At 41.9% G+C, this 17,325-nt stretch overlaps 1 protein-coding gene across 1 annotated transcript in view; it reads right to left on the bottom strand.

Annotated features, from left to right (window-relative positions):
• Nucleotides 1-16,616, bottom strand: part of Nudt7 (nudix hydrolase 7) — a 20,031-nt gene extending 3,415 nt beyond the window's left edge. Inside the window, exons 1-3 of the mRNA XM_031341508.1 lie at nt 16,497-16,616; nt 13,956-14,109; nt 1,489-1,647 (exon numbers count right to left, since the gene is read on the bottom strand). Of these exons, the coding sequence (XP_031197368.1) occupies nt 1,489-1,647; nt 13,956-14,109; nt 16,497-16,603 (420 nt within the window). The 5' untranslated portion in view covers nt 16,604-16,616. The remainder of the gene's footprint in view (nt 1-1,488; nt 1,648-13,955; nt 14,110-16,496) is intronic.
• Between the last annotated feature and the right edge of the window lie 709 nt (nt 16,617-17,325).

Raw genomic sequence — 17,325 nt, 5'->3', positions numbered from 1 at the left:
TTGGAGGGGAAACTGGGAATGGAGAAATTTACATGTAAATAAAGAAAATATCTAAAAAAAAAGAAAAAGAAAAAGAAAATGTGTCTAAAGAGGAAGAAGCTGCCATATTTCTCTCTCACTAATGTTCTCTTCTCTCTGCCTGTGTCTCCCTATCTCTGCCTTCCTGTCTCTGTGTATCTGTCAACTGGATACAATCTGAAATGTAGGATGGGGTCAAGGGCAGAAGGGAAGACAATAGGAAAAGTAGCTAAGATAATGTAGGTTTAGTTGATAGCAATGTTCTAACCTTGCTTCTTAGTTGTAGCCAATGTACCACAGCAGTGTCAGGCACCATGGGAGATCCTGGGTGTCATGACATGAAAACAGATGACTTCTAATCTGTCATCATTCTGGACATGTGTTTAAACAGTTATAGTACATTTATACTGATAAAAATAATGCTGGTATATAAGTTAAAGTTGACAAGAGGCTCCTGAAGTCCATCCGCACAACAGTGACTGTTATAGAGCAACAGCCAAAGAGAGCTGGCTATCCCAGCTCCAGGCTTTTTTTTTCCCCCTCAGCTCTACACTGTTTAGTTTATAGGATACAGAAGTCTCGAGCCACATAGGAGTGCAATGGCAAACAGGGCCAGTTTATGGGTAGCTTGTTGAATACTCTCTCTCTTCTTCTCCCAGACTCTTTCTTACCATAGTATAGCCAAGAGGGACCCAGAGGCTAAAGAGCTAGTTCAGCAGTGAAGAGCACTTGCTGTTCCCATAGAGGACTAGAGTTCTCGTTCCCAGCACCTGTCTCAGGTGGCTCTCAACTGTCTATAACTTCAGTTCTAGTGGATTTGACACTGTCTTTTGGCTTCTGTGGGATTCTGGATACCTAGACACCCTGATACATATACATAAATAAAAGTAAAATCTTCTTTTAAAATTCCTTAGCCATGAGGTACTAGAGCTGAAGGACATCCAGTATACCTTAAAACTGCCATGATAACATCAAGTGTGAGAGATAATTACAGGTCCAAGGACCACAGCAACCTGACAATCAATACAGGGTGGTACGGAAGATGATGCTGAGGAAAGAAAGGCATCTAGTCCTGTGACAAGAAGACTCTATCTTAAGGTGTGCATCAAAAATGAATGACATTTAAACAGAAAGCACTGGGCCCCTCCAAGGGGATACCATTTGGTATGCTGCATAATAGTGCATTTGTTTCAACTGAGTTCTTAAAATCAATGCATCCTGGAGAAAAGTACACATCACCCCAACACCAATGGAACGGTTGGTTCTAAGTATACCCAGAGTCCCACGGCACCAGTCTGAAACTCACTGAGGTAGCTCCCCTCTTCCTCCCTGGATGGAGTGAGAAGGGCCACAGAGCTCACAAGGAGTGGAATCCACACAAGGACCCAATTCTTCTGACTCGGTGCCCAGTGCTCTTGGGAATTATGTGGAAGCCCCTGAGAGCTCAGGAGGGCCCATGCCAGTCCTTACATAGATCAGATATGGCACCAGATGAGAGACGACCTCCACTTGGTGGGGATCCAGCCCCACCTCCTCCTGGGCTTCACGGAGAGCAGTGGCTGTGTCATCTGTGTCCACTGGGTCCCTCTTTCCTCCAGGGAAGCAGACTTCTCCAGGCGCCCTTCTCAGCTGGGGGATTGAAAGAACAAAGTTGCAATGGGAGATTTTAGTTTTAGAAGCATTTAGGCATTCAGCAAGTATCAACTCAGCAGCTGCAGAGTCCACAGATGTGTGTTTCCTTGAATTCTTAAGACAAAACAAAACACCAAAGCACCAGGGAAGGGCACACATGCATTTGTATCCCAACCCAGCATGGTGGAAGGAGAAAAGTGTGATGCTTGAAGGTTATCCTCTGACCTCACAGGAATGCCACGGTCCACAAGTGTGCACATTCAACACATACACACGTGTGCATCTGCACATACACAACTTAATTATTTTAAACACCAGTAACTTTATTAGAAATGTTGGAAGATGTCTGTTTAAAAAGTCTCCCCATCATGAGATTATAAAAACATTTTTTTCTCAATATTAATATTAAATTCAAGCTTGTTACTTATTTGTGTAGTGCGTGTGCTACTTTTATATTTTACCACATACCCCTTAGATAAGATTTTTAATATATTATATCTAGTACCTATAGGCTATGAGAATATCCCCAGTGAAGATCATAATTTAACTATATGAACAATGTATGTACTTGAAGAAATATAATAATGCATGGATAACACAGCTAAAGATGCACATTCATTTTGTTTGGCAAACTCACAAGTTCATAAAATTTTATTCTAATTTTAATTAATTGTTTTAAGTGTTGCTATTTATTCAGGATAGTATATATATATGTATATACATGCACATATATACATACATATATATATATACATATATATATATACATATATATATACTATATGCAGAGCATAATTCTCTTATATTCCCTGCCTCCCTTTCTCTTCCCACCTATTAGCATTCCCTTAGTCTCCTTATGCAGTTTTCCTTTTTTATCATATATATGTGTGTGTGTGTTTGTGTATGTGTATAAACACACACACACACATACATGATCCTATGTGTCTATATAAAATAGAAGAACCACAAGAAAATGAAACAGTACATGGTTATGTCAAGTTGCACTCATTTTCTCACAAATGGTATACTTTTGTTTTTATTTTATTTCTCTAAATTTTCACTTGTATGTATGTATATGTATACATATATATGTATATGTATACATATATACATATATACACACATATATATACACATATATATATATATTTCCACATTTTTCCTGATCCATTCCTTTGCCAGTAGCTATATATGTTGATTCTGTAATTAATCTATTGTGGCTAGTGCTGCTTGGAATATTGACTTGGAAATATCTCTGTGATTTGTTACCTTGAAATACTTTGGCTAAAAAGAGTGGAATATCTGGGCCATATGGAACATCATTAAACAAGGCTTAATTTTTTTTTAAACATCCAACACTGACATCCATACAGCCTAGACTAATTTATGTTCCTACCAGCCACGTACAAAGGTTCCTTTCTATCCCCAACCCCACCCTCTCAAACTGTTAGAAGAAAATGTCAATAAAAATTTTTCAAAAAATAAGGTAGTAATTGAAGAAGATATCCAATGTTGACCACTGGCTTCCACATACACAAACACACACACACAAATACATCCTACAGTAATAACCTTGCAGATTTTTCTCATTCCTGATTTTTTTCTCTACATGCTTGTAAAAGAGAACATAAACACGGAAGCAGACACCAATGAGGATTATAAAAACTAAAAGAAAGGATACTATAAAGACAGTATTATCATTGGGCAGTGGTGGCGCACGCCTTTAATCCTAGCACTTGGAAGGCAGAGGCAGGCGGATTGCTGAGTTCGAGGCTAGCCTGGTCTACAGAGTGAGTTCCAGGACAGCCAGGGCTACACAGAGAAACCCTGTCTCGAAAAACAAACAAATAAACAAAAATGAAAAAGAAAAATTAAAAGACAGTATTATCAACAGATGATTCCATTAAATCCTTTATGGGTGCTTACCATACTCGGGGCATAAGTTTCATAAGGATTTTTCTACAAGCTATGTTATGTTTGGGGAGAAACTGAGATGGGGTGTCAGACAGCCCAGTCTAGCCTCAAATTTGCTATGTAGTCAAGGATAACCTTGATCTTTGACCTTCCTGCCCCATCTCTTCAGTGCAGGGTTTATACCACTGTGCTCTGTTTTAGGCAGTGCTTGGGATCAGATGTAATGGTGTGTTTATTGTTATGATGAGGTACAACTATACCTAATATCTAGTTTCAGAACACTTTCCCCATTCCAAGAGGGAATCACATCCATTAAGGGTTCTCTCCCAACTCCCTGGTCTCTGCTTTCTGTCCCAATGGATTCCCAGTTTGTTTCATGGGAAACACATGGCACATGACCTCATGTGTCGCAGTATCTCATTTGCGATGAGAAAACTCATGAGTTTTCGAATGTTGTATCACTAAGCCAGGGATTCATTCCTGTATGGCCAAATAGTATTCCTTTGTTTGTACAGATCACAAAGTGTTTCTATCACTGGGCACACAAACCACATTAGATTACCATGATTTCTATTTTCTCAGAAAGTGTAAGACTCCTCACGAAGTTCACACAGCGAGTTATAAATTACAGCTCAAATCTAGATGCTGTATCCTTAATCATCACACAATCTATTTATTAAGAGTTTACAGGGCCACCAGGATGGCTCAGCTGGTAGAAAGGTTTGTTCTGCAAGCCTGATGATGACCTGAATTTGATCCCTAGAATCCACATCAAAAGCTGGATCTGATGGCATGTATCTTCAGTTGCCGAATCCTTACAAAACAGGCAGAGGCAGGAGAACTGGCCAGAAGCTTAGACTTTCCTATACTAATCAGTAATCATTCTACAGAATGTGAGTCTACCTGGCATAAGCTCAAAGAGCAGTGTTTGGGATCCTGCAAAAACTGCTCAAAAAAACTGGGCAAAAAAGAGAGAGAGAGAGAGAGAGAGAGAGAGAGAGAGAGAGAGAGTTATGACAGACCCTGTCCAATGACAAGGTAGAAGGAGAGAAGTAACTTTTAAAAAAAAAAAAAGAGAGATTTATTTATTTATTTTATGTATATGAGTACACTGTAGCTGTATAGATGGTTGTGAGCCATCATGTGGTTGCTGGGAATTGAACTTCAGGACCTCTGCTAGCTCTGGCCCAAAGATTTATTTATTATATATAAGTACACTGTAGTTGTCTTCAGACACACCAGAAGAGGGCATTAGATTCTATTACAGATGGTTGTGAGCCACTGTGTGGTTGCTGGGATTTGAACTCAGGAGCTTTGGAAGAGCAGTCAGTGTTCTTAATTGCTGAGCCATCTCTCCAGCCCGAGAAGTGACTCTTAAAAGTTGTCCTCTGGCTCCCTTACAACAGGCCATGGCACATGTATATTCATACTCACACATATACATATTGAATAAATAGAAATAGATAAATAAATAAATAGCAAGCATTTGCTAAAACACAGTATGACCAAGGAGCCATCATGACTGGTACCATGTATTTCACTATCTCCATTTATTTTTGCTGACTCATATAAAGAATGGGGAAGCTCTCTTTCTCTGTTTCTGCACCCACATCCCTGGTTCCAGTCCTTGCCAGATTTAGGACCGTGTCTGTGTGTGTGTGTGTGTGTGTGTGTGTGTGTGTTTGTGTGTGTGTGTGTGTATGTGTGTGTGTGTCATTTCCTCCTTTCTCATCTCTGAGAGGTACATCCCTCGTCCCTCTCTTTTCAGCCAGCCCAGCCCAGTTTCTCTTAAAACCTTACTTATCCATGTCATTGTAGAGCCTGATTCAGCAGGCCTCCTTGGGCCAGCTTCTTGCCAACTGTGTGCAAAGATCATGGCATCTTGCACCTGTTAGAACCACGAGGCAGTTACATGAGCTGAGGCTGCCAGGAGTGGAGTTGTGCCTAGCTCCCAGGCAGGGTGAGGTAATGAGGTCATCCAGTCAGTTCTTGATGTCCAGAGTTCAAATGAGATACCCTGTTGGCCTTTTAGCACCTGGCATGACAGAGCTGTGTAAAGAAAGCTAGAAGCCTGCTTTGGTCTGAATATCTGTTTCGTCAAATGTTGAAATCCTCGGTCACAAGGCAATACCATTCAGAGTTGGGGCTCTTGGGAAAGCATAACGAGCAAGGCCCTCTCTATAAGTTAAAGCATTTATAGAGGACGTGCACAGAGACTTATTGCTCCTCTCGCACCATGAGCATACAGGGAAAACCATCATCTGTGAAGTCAAGGGGAAGACAGCACCTAGTGCTTGATCTGTAGATGCCTTGATATTGAAATGCCTCCACAAGCACAGGAAATTTTTGTTTTTCATAAGCCATCTAGTATAAGGTATTTTGGTACAGTCCTTTGAGAGGACTAAGGCTGTTCTGAACTTTTATAGGTGATTACTCTGCCTTAGCAAGCTTGTTGTTTTGATTCATTCATTCCTTTGATTTGGCAGTGCTGAGGGTTGAGCCAGGGCTTTGTGCATACTAGGGAAGTGTTCTGTCATTGCGTTTCACTCCCAGTCCTGTGCAAGTCGTTTGAATAAAGAAAACACATGCAGTTCCTCCCTGTTATAAATGAAGAATTCTACAGGATCTGCTTAGGCCGCCATGACTTCACACATCTCCTCATCAATGACAGATACCAGAGTAGGGAGAGGAAAGGTGGATCATTTTCTGTCTACTGCAGTATGTCTTACAAAACATTTAAAAACACACTTCCTCCTGGGCACCCAGGAATTCTGCCCAACCAGTGGCACTGGTTCCTTCCAGTCTGAGCTGGTGCCCGTGCAGACCTTGGGTGAAAACTCTGCAGCCAGTCCCACAACACCCAGAAGAAGCTCCACTCCCAGGCACTCTAACATGCCCAGGACCACAGGATCCCAGGATCCCAGGATCCCAGGGGCCCAGGGGCCCAAAGGCAGCTTGACTCCCAGGAACTCTGACACAACCAGGATCTCAGGATCACAGGAGCACAGAATCACATAGACAGGTGAACTCTGAGGAGTTCTGACACAAACAGGATCATGGGAAGCACAGGCTCCAGTTAGATATAGCGAGGGCAGGTAGCAACTAGAGATAAGCAGTGGTGGGAGGCAAGCATAAGAACATAAGCAACAGAAACCAAGGTTACTTGGCATCATCAGAACCCAATTCTCCCACCATAACAAGTCCTGGATATACTATCACACCAGAAAAGCAAGATTCAGATCTAAAATCACTTCTCATGATGATGATAGAGAACTTTAAGGACATAAATAACTCCTTAAAGAAATACAGCAGAACATAGGTAAACAGCTAGAAGCCCTTAAAGATGATATACAAAAATCCCTTAAAGAATTACAGGAAAACACAATCAAACAGGAGAAGATGTAAAACCATTCAAGATGTAAAAATGAAAATAAAAAATAAAGAAATCGCAAAGGGAGACAACCCTGGGGTTAGAAAACCTAGGAAAGAGATCAGGAGTCATAGATGCAAACATCACCAACAGAATACAAGAGATAGACGAGAGAATCTCGGGTGCAGAAAATACCATAGAAGACATTGACACAACAGTCAAAGAAAATGCAAAAAGCAAAAAGATCCTAACCCAAATCATCCAGAAAATCCAAGACACAATGAAAAGACCAAACCTAAGGATAAAAGGTATAGAAGAGAGTGAAGATTCCCAACTTAAAGGGCCAATAAATATCTTCAACAAAATCATAGAAGAAAACTTCCCTAACCTAAAGAGACCCCCATGAACATACAAGAAGCCTACAGAACTCCAAATAGATTGGACCAGAAAAGAAAGTTCTCCTGTCACATAATAATCAAAACACCAAATGCACTAAACAAAGGAAGAATATTAAAAGCAGTGAAGGAAAAAGGCCAAGTAACATATAAAGGTAGACCTATCAGAATTACACAAGACTTCTAGCTAGAGGCTATGAAAGCTAAAAGATCCTGGGCAGATGTCATACAAACCCTAAGAGAACACAAATGCCAGCCCAGGCTACTATACCCAGCAAAACTCTTAGTCACCATAGACAGAGAAAACAATATATTCCATGACAAAACCAAATTTACACAATATCTTTCCATAAATCCAGCCCTACAAAGGATAATAGATGGAAAACACCAACATATGGAAGGAAACTACACCCTAGAAGAAGCAAGAAAGTAATCTTTCAACAAACCCAAACATAATTCCACCTCTAACAACAAAAATAACAGGAAGTAACAATCACTTTTCCTTAATATCTCTTAACATCAATGGATTCAATTCTCCAATAAAAAGACATAGATTAACAGTCTGGATACATAAACAGGACCCAGCATTTTGCTGCGTACAGGAAACACACCTCAATGACAAAGGCAGAAACTACTTTAGAATAAAAGGCTAGAAAACAGTTTTCCAAGCAAATGGTCCCAAGAAACAAGCTGGAAAAGCCATCCTAATATTGAATAAAATCAACTTTCAACCAAAAGTTATCAAAAAAGATAAGGAAGGACACTTCATACCGGTCAAAGGAAAAATCTACCAAGATGAACTCTCAATTCTGAACATCTATGCTCCAAATGCAAGGGCACCCACATTCATAAAAGAAACTTTGCTAAAGCTCAAAGCACACATTACACTCCACACAATAATAGTGGGAGATTTCAACACCCCACTCTCTCCAATGGACAGATCATGGAAGCAGAAACTAAACAGAGACACAATGAAACTAACAGAAGTTATGAACCAAATGGATCTAACAGATATTTATAGAAAATTTCATCCATTTCAAGCAAAAGAATACATCTTCTTAGCACCTCACAATATCTTCTGCAACGTTGACCATATAATTGGTCACAAAACAGGTCTCAATAGATATAAGAAGAGTGAAATAATTCCACGAACCCTATCAGTCCCTATTGGGACACAATAAAAGCAGTGGTAAGATGTAATCAAAGTCAGGGCTGAAATCAACCAAACAGAAACAAAAAGAACTATACAAAGAATCAACAAAACCAGGAGCTGGTTCTTTGAAAAAATCAACAAGATAGATAAACCTTTAGCCTGACTAACCAGAGAACACAGAGACAGTATCCAAATTAATAAAATCAGAAATGAAAAGGGAGAAATAACACTGAAATATATCTTAAAATAATTATTCTGTTTGTTGAATATTAACAGTTGAAAATAGTAAAATAATGTTGTACAAGAAAAAAAAAAGCCTGAATTTGCAAATAGGACACATTTTGATATAGTGCCCCACACATCTTATTTTCAATTTTCTAAGTTTGACAAGGTTTTGTGCAATTTAGGCCAATTCCAGCAATCTGTGCACTTCCCAAGGCATGACAGATTTAATACTGTTACACATGGCATTTATACTAGAATGGTAAAGTCCTTAAAATGTCAATGGTCAAGTTTCTCTTAATGTAGATCCAGAATCAGCATAGTATGTGTCTTCTTTCTTGGGATAAATGCTATGGTGAAATTTTATCAGGAAATTTATCAGAAATTAAAATGAATTCTGGTGACCTTATACTCTATAGGGTTCTACTCATTTCATAAGGCTACAGAAGAGCCCGGTTCTGAGCTGGTGCCTTGGTTTCTCACCATGACCAGTTCACCCCTAGAAAACCAATTCCCTCCTGGAGCCTGTGAAATGAGGGAAAGGGGAAAAGAATCCCATCATTCCCTCTGAGCTCCCAAGGTCAATGTCCAGCATATTCTGCATGCTTTGATCATGTGTACAAAGAACAGAGCATTTATTTTGGCTTTTGAGTTTTAGTTGAATTTTAAAGTGGCATAATTTCAAAGAAATCCTTCTCTGTTTCCTCACATTCCCTCACTATTACAACAACTCATCAATATTCCAGGAAGCCAATTTTAAAACAAAACTCAGAGGGATAGAGATAGTTTTTCAAATGGTCACGTTGGATAACAGTGATAACGCATGCACCAGTGTTCACTGTTTATTAGATGTAGTCTAATCCCCTGGGTGATTGGCCGCTGGGTAAATCGTGAGGGGTTATCATAGTTATCATAATTAATATGAATGGGACTATATCCTCTCTGGAGAGAGGATCCTGGCCTGTATAAAATGGAAAATAGAAAAAACAAGTTGAGCCATCCTTGCTGCTTGATTCTGGAGTCCATGTCTCATCCACCTCAAGCTCCTGCTATTGTGGATTCCCACCATGATTATGAGTGGGAATTTTGAGCCTTTTGTTCTTCAAAAAAAACCCAAAGAAAACAAAAACAAAAACAAACAAACAAACAAACAAACAAAACCAAAACCCACATTTCCTGTTACATCACCTCTAAAATGTGATTTACTGTTTACAAATTCAACACTATAGCAGCCAGTGACAGGGGCATCCTCAAGGACTTACCAGACTTGATAGAAATATAGACCTGATTTAAAATGTGTTTTGAAAGCTCTTCAAAGAGACACAGAGCATGCCAAATTCAATTCAAGTGGCCTTCCACCTCGACTCCAATTAATAGGGATCAAGGACCTTTTAGATTCCTGAGAACTCTGTCTACTCTTACAAAATGTTCTGCTGTGTTGAAGTGAGCACATTAAAACAAACAAACAAAAAAACAAAACAAATTCACAGGTTTTGTTGGGACCAGAAAGGGCTCTATTGACACATGAAGGCTCATAATTTTTTCCCTCTATAGATAGTGTAAGCTGCATGCATGTCTGTTGGGTGTACGTGTGTATTTGTGTGGGTCTACTTATTTACATGTACATGTGGAGGCCAATAGTCAACTTTGAGTACCACTCCTTTAGCTGCTATCTATGCTGGGTTCTTTTGTTTGGTTTTTAGTTATTTTAAGATTATAATAGAATTAAATCATTTCTTCCCACCCTTTCTGCTTTCTCCAAACCCTCTCATGTACATCCTTCCTTGTTCTCTTTCAAATCCACATCTTTTTATACTTTTTTGCATCAATTGTTATTGCTTGTATATGTGTTATCCTAGCCTATTTGGTGAGCCCAAGGCCAGCAAGAGACTCTGTCTCAAAACCCAATGTAGCTTCTGATATGACTAAGAAACACTCATAAACTCTCCCCAACATGATGGCCTACACTTGAATTGACCAAGGATGACGCCAAGAGATATGCCAAAGAGGAGTGGGGAAAGCCCAAGAGGCTTCCACCCTACACAGAGAATTGAAGGCAACTAAGGAGCAGTGAGAAGAGGGGAAAGAGTCATCCCCAGAGAAGAACACATCAATTGGTTACCCAACACTAAACGGTCAGCCTTTGAAACATGTATGAGTAATATGAACTGAGTAGGTCATATTCAGGAATACATATGTACATACACACATGTACGAGAGAACACACACACACATACACACACACCAAAACATTCTCCCTTCCCCAGTGACATTGCCTGCCTCAGGGTGTGAGATCGCCATGGAGAAGCATGCTTCCTCCCATATGAGGGAACACACCTCAACTGCCCTGCCTCCCCACCTCTTCCATCATACCTGTTCTACAGTCTTGCAATCCTTCCCGGCAATGCAAGACCCTATTTCCTTTCCTATCTCCTGCCTGGAACTCATCCGATTACCATCAAAACTCCCCTTCTTCTGAGATCTATAAGGGACTCCCCTACTCCGTCTCATAGATCTGTGTCAGAGCCCTTACTATGCTGTCTGTCTGCCTGCCCATATTACTAACTCTTCTAATACCTACTTTACCCAAAAGGACATTCCACCTAATGTTGCCAGATGAAAGGTTCCAGGCTCCAGGACTCTAGGTCACTGAAAGGAGGACTTACCTATGCTGGACTGGGCAAAGAGAAAAAGCAACAAAGAACAGTGAAGGTCAGCTAGCACAAACATGTGCCAGACACTGAGACAGTGTGGCTGTGTTGCACACTGCACACAGGACAGTCTTCAGTCCCATCTCTAGATATGAGAAAAATAAGGTTTTAAGACATTAAAAACTCTGCTCCAGGACCAGTGAGATGACTCTGCTCATAAAGCACCTTTGATGCTATCCTGATGCCTACATGTGATTCTTGGGAGACTCATAAAGGTTGAAGCATCCTCCATAGGTTGTCCTCTCATCTCCACACTTGCACCACCACCATAACACCACATTAGTTTTTTAAAAGAAAAAAAGAAAAAGAACAAGAAGAAGAACCTTCCAGAAGTAGACCTGGTGACGCACGCCTGTGATCCCAGCTAGTTGGGGTGTGGAGGCAGATGGATGGCAAGTTCAAGGCGTGATCGGACTACTTCAAGGCCAGTTTGGGCAATTTGGTAAGACCCTGTCTCTATATAAAATATACAAGGAGGAGGTGGGGATGAAGCCCTTCTTAGAGCTCCATCTTGGCAGGAGGCCCTGGGCAGTCACCAGGAGCAGGAGCAGGGTCTGCTTCCCTCTTTCACAGACAGGTAGGGCTTGCAGTCAGAGTGAAGGGGATTTAAACTATTTTTTTTTTAAATGAACTTGAGAAGCTGGAGAGATGGCTCAGCAGTTCAAATGGCTTGCTCTTCTTGCAAGGCACCCAGGTTCAGTTCTTAGCACTCACATGGTAGCTCGTGACCACCTAGGACATTCCAGTGTATTCAGTACTCTCTCCCCACCTATGTGGGAACTTAGCAGCACACATGGTACACCTATATCCATTCATTCTGGCAAAGCACTCTTACACGCACAGAAATAAATCTTTAAAATTAAAAGTAGATAATAAGAATGACCTTTATAATCATCAGGCATAACTGTTGTTATCAAATCAGTGCCACTGGCCAAAGGCATTTAGTCTTATATTGGCTTTATTGTTTTTCTGATAATTAAAACACACACACACACACACACACACACACACACACACACACACGAGAGGGGGGATTATAAGCACTTCATCTGTGCTTCGTAGCAGAGCTGATACCATTTCCTCAGTTTCAGTTGAGTGTCTCTCTCCTTTGAGAAGCTGGATTTTGATCACTACGTAGACATATATCACTTGCTTGTCCTACAGTAAAAAGGATCACCACAGTTCTGTTGAAATCAGGGTATTTGGGAGCTGGAAAGATAGCTCAGCAGTTAACAGCCTGTAAGTCCAGTCCCAAGGCTTCCGACACCCTTGCGCAGATATACATGCAGGCAAAAACCATCAATGCACACAAAATAGGAGTAGATTATGTTAAAAAGTATGAATCAGGGTATTTATTAACATATTTCTTTATTTACATACACATGCTGTCAGTGAGACATTCTTTTAATTATTCTGCTTGAAAAGCCATGCTATTTTGTGGTCTATTTATATCTATCTTGGCATAACCTTGAAATGGCCATATTTCTTCAACTCTCTCCGGGAAATATTTCCAACAGTAAGAAAGGGCAACTACATGAGAGAGACAGGAACATATAGCCTGGTATCGCTGTAAACTGAGAGGGTTTATAACTTCAGCCCTGCATTCAACACTGGCTTCAGGGCTAGGCCACTAACAGTATGTTCTAGTTTACCTGAGGTGGATTAGTCTAACAGAGTCATTGTTGATGGGGTAATTTTCTACCCCAATGTGCCAAGATTCCTAGCACTGTCTGGAGACACGATGACATCACACAGGTGTGCCTGTGTGTGAGGCTGACATGGCAGAGGTCAAGATGACCCTAAATATTGCACAAGAAGTCCCCTTAATGAAGAGTGGTTTGGACCCAAAGGCTGTTTAGGCACCAACATCAGGAAACCCTCGTCTAAAAGTGTTTTCTATTTCTTATAAGACAAATTTCTTTTCTTCTTCTTTTTTCTAAAATCTCTTTTTAAAATGCTATGTTGGGTTGAGGAGGTGGCTCAATGAGTAAAACTGTTTGATTGTACATGTCGTATCTCTATTTTATGGGGTTGACATGGCTGTGCATATCTGAACCGCCACTTCTGAGGTGAGGTGGAGGGAGACTGTGGCAGCATATGAGCCATGCCTATACTAAAACTACAAGCTCGAAGTTCAGTGAGAGGCTCTGTTTCAAGGTAACAAGGCAGACAGTAACAGAGGAGGACACTCATTGTCTTCCCCTTGTCTCTGTAATCATGTACAGATACACACACTAAAAAGTGAACCAGTTTAAAAAAAAAAAAACATTTTTTTAAACTTTAAGTTTTTAAAGTCAGCACTTGGGAGGTAGAGAGGCAGACTGTCATAAGGCCAGCTTGAGCTACAGAGCAAAGAAACCTGTGTCTCAAAATCACCAAATAAACAAACAAAATCCCATTTCATCCTGTGCTTCCGTTATCCCTCCAACATCATGATGGAAAGTTCATTTGATAATGGCAGCCTCGAAATGAAGACCCAGTGACAGAAGGTTGTTTTTTTTTAAAGCCCTAAGATGTCACAAAAGCTTCTTGTCACCTACCTTGTCTGAGCGGACCGTGAACAGCAAATACAGCTTTCCTTCTCTGGCCAGCAATGGTAGAAGGACAGAGTATTTATTAGAGGACAAGTGTGAATATCTGGTCCCAACATCAAACTTTCTCAAGCGGGCTTTGGCATCATCTATCAGATTGTTTCTAAGAGAAGACAAGACAAAATCTTGAGTAAGCAGAGCTGTGGCAGCAAGCACCTAGCCCTACCAATCTATTTGTCTTGTAGGGCGGGAGGCAACTGTGTGTATATATCTTGGATTCCATTTCTGAGTCTCATTATAGTTTTCCAATAACCTGGCAGAAATCACAGTACTTAAGTGACGTGTGTTGGCAAGCCTGACTGAGGTAAAAACACCAAGTCCACATTGCATATGTGAGTTGGCTTTGAAAGGCAAATTGAATCTAAAATTCCAGTGTAAGCCAGGTTATGCATGGATGTAATACTTGCATGTGAGAGGTAAAGGTGGGAGAACCTAGAATTCATAGTTATCCTCAGCAACACGGCGAGTTCAGGGCCTACATGGCTGGCACCTTACCTCAAAAAGCCAAACCAATCCAAATCAAACCAATCCAAACCCAACAATGTATGGTAAAACATTCCCCCCAATAACCTGACACTAGAACTTTGGTATCTGTAAGCAAACTGGACCTCACTGTAGTCCCAGCTCTTTGGGAGGCTGAGGCAGGAGGATGACAAGTTCAAGGCATCATTGGTTTACAAGAGTGCTTTGGGGGGAAGAATTACTATGGCTATATGAAGATAGGACAGGTGTGCCAAAAACTCCTTATGAGGCTTGCCTGGTCCTTCTGTCATGTTCACAAACCCAGATACCTTGGAAATGTAACTCTCAAACTCAAACAGTCACAGGATCTGCTACAAGGCTGTGCCCAACAGACTCCAGGATGTACCCCAAAGCCTGACCCAGTGACTTTGAAGTGAGGCCTGAGAATGAGCGCTTGATCCAACTTCCAAGGTGACAAGACTGCTGCTGCTGTGGTAGCTCAAGGGACTGTACTTTGAGACCCATTACTGATAGCTATGCAAAAATTTATATTTACCACCACAGATAGTACTGTTTTCATGTGGCTCTTTCTGAGTCCCTCAGACAAGCTTTATGCTTCATATCATGCTGCTTGTTTGCATGGTGTGTTGGACAGTGACCTTATTCATGTCAACTTAGAGCCTGGGAGTGTGGCTTTATTCAGAAATGGGATCTTTGCAGAGCCAAAGTAGTTAAGGCTCTCAAGATAGTATCACCCTGAATTTAGGGGGGGAACTCCTAATCCAATGATAGGTGTCTTTGAAGAAAGAAGCTGTAGACAAACACACACACACAGGGATGGGGACCCAAAAGCTGCTGCTATAAGTCAAGGATGATCAGAAGTCACCAGAAGCTTCAAGGGGCAAAGGAGCATCCCCAGAGACTTCTGATTTTATTCCTGCTGACACCTTGATTATAGACTTCAGACCCAAGAGAGGCTAACTGCTATTCCTTAAGTCATACAGTTCATAGGACTTTGTCACAGTGGCTGTAGAAAGTGTACATTAGCTCTCATTATTCTGTAGTATGACTGTGCAAAACCAGATGTTTAGGTCAGCCAGTATTCATTCCATCTCAAAAAAATGGGTGGAGCCAGGTGTGGTAGCTAGCTTACCCCTGTACTCTCCTAGTGCTTGGAAGGCTGAGGCAGGAGGACTACCAAAAGTTTGAAATCAGGCTGGGCTACCCATGGAAAAAAATATTGCCATCATCTCCTAGAGTTTCAACGTCCTCATCTGTAACTTGCTTGAGGGTAGCCGTGAAGATAAAGCGGCCAGTTCACACCCAAGGTGGCCCTCAGCTGTGTTAATCACTAGCACATCCTTAACAAGCCTTTGGTTAGGGGGGTTTGCTTATTCTCACCGCCCCACTGGCTGCAAACCAATGAAATGTCCTGGAAAGGGTCAAATAAAAGCTGCCACACAGTACAGCCCATGCTCACAGGTCCCTGTCCAGAAAAGACAATTAGCCAGCCTAAGAGGAAGAAGGCTTTTAAACAGCCCCAGAACTGCCCAGACGCAGCAGGAAAACAAATGTCTAATCGTCTCAAGACTACACCTCAAAATAGGAGTAACAGCTCTGAGCAGGGCTGGCCCATTCTGTGTTAAGTTCTCAGGACATCCCTGTAGTATATGTGAACCCAGGCTGAAAGTAGTGCCTTAAGCAAGAACCTCGACCATGGGTGGAAGAAACTACCAAGGGTCTGATGGGGTTCTGAGTCTCCCCTGTGGGGGCTCCTGAAAAGTGCTCGGATTTGCAAAAGAGAAACTCTGTGACCTTAGAGGATGAGGATACGCCTGTGCGTATGTGAATCTTGTTTGGTGAAACCTCAACTCTGTCCCCAGGAGCAGAAGAGCAAAGTTCCGGCGGGAGGGGAGCCCTGAGGAGCCTGAAGTACAGGGTGGATAGGCAGGGCATCAGACTCAGGCCTGCGCAGTGATCGGAGCCCGACCTATCCGGGCTCCGGTGCCTGGAGCCGGGGAGCTTTACCTGACAGGCTCACGGTGTCCACAAGGTCGCCACATCAGCCCTTCAGTACCCTTCTTACCCGCGGCTGGAAACTTCGGGAAGCAAATAGTTCTGACGCGCATGCGCATAGTAACCTTAGCTAGGAATGAGGGCGGGGACTTTGCAAGGAGGAGAGGCTGAGGGCGGGGCCTATAGGTGGGGCGTGTTCGGTGCGGAGTTAGGTCCGAAGGTGGTGTTGATCGGTTTAAAGTGTTGAATACACTAAAAAAGACTGCTGTCTAGTAGCGTGGACTTCTTCAAAACCATGGAGCACGTGAGAAAATTTGCAATAAACAATTTTAAGAAGTACTTCATTTTAAAAAAAATATTATGCTTGCCGGGTGTGGGTGGCACATGCCTTTAATCCCAGCACTTGGAAGGTCTGGGCAGGCAGATCACTGTGAGTTGGAGGGCAGCCTGGTCTACAAAGTGAGTTCCAGGATAGCCAGGACTGTTATACAGAGGAACACCCGCGTCTGGAAAAACCAAAAACCAAACAAAACCAAAAAATTACACTTTACTTACTAGTGTGTGTATGTGTGTGTGTGCCACAGCACATGTATGAAGGTCAGAGGACAACTTGCAGAAGTCAGGTCTCTCCTTCCACCCTGTGAGTTCCTGGGATGGAACTCAGGTAGGTAGGCTCAGAGGCTGGGAAGGAAAAAGGAGGCTGGGTGGAGAGTTGGGGGCTTGGAAAACCAGGCCGAGCTCCTCCTCCCTCCTGACCAAAAGAGAGTGTCTAACGCGCAGCTCTTCCCCCTCCCCACGTATCAACGTCTCCAGTGTCCTGCTGCAATGTAGACTGCCCAGA

The sequence above is a fragment of the Mastomys coucha genome, unplaced genomic scaffold (genome assembly GCF_008632895.1).
Source record: "Mastomys coucha isolate ucsf_1 unplaced genomic scaffold, UCSF_Mcou_1 pScaffold22, whole genome shotgun sequence".
NCBI lineage: Eukaryota > Metazoa > Chordata > Mammalia > Rodentia > Muridae > Mastomys > Mastomys coucha.
Note: the sequence above shows the minus strand (reverse complement) of the source record. Positions and strands in the feature narration are given on the sequence as shown.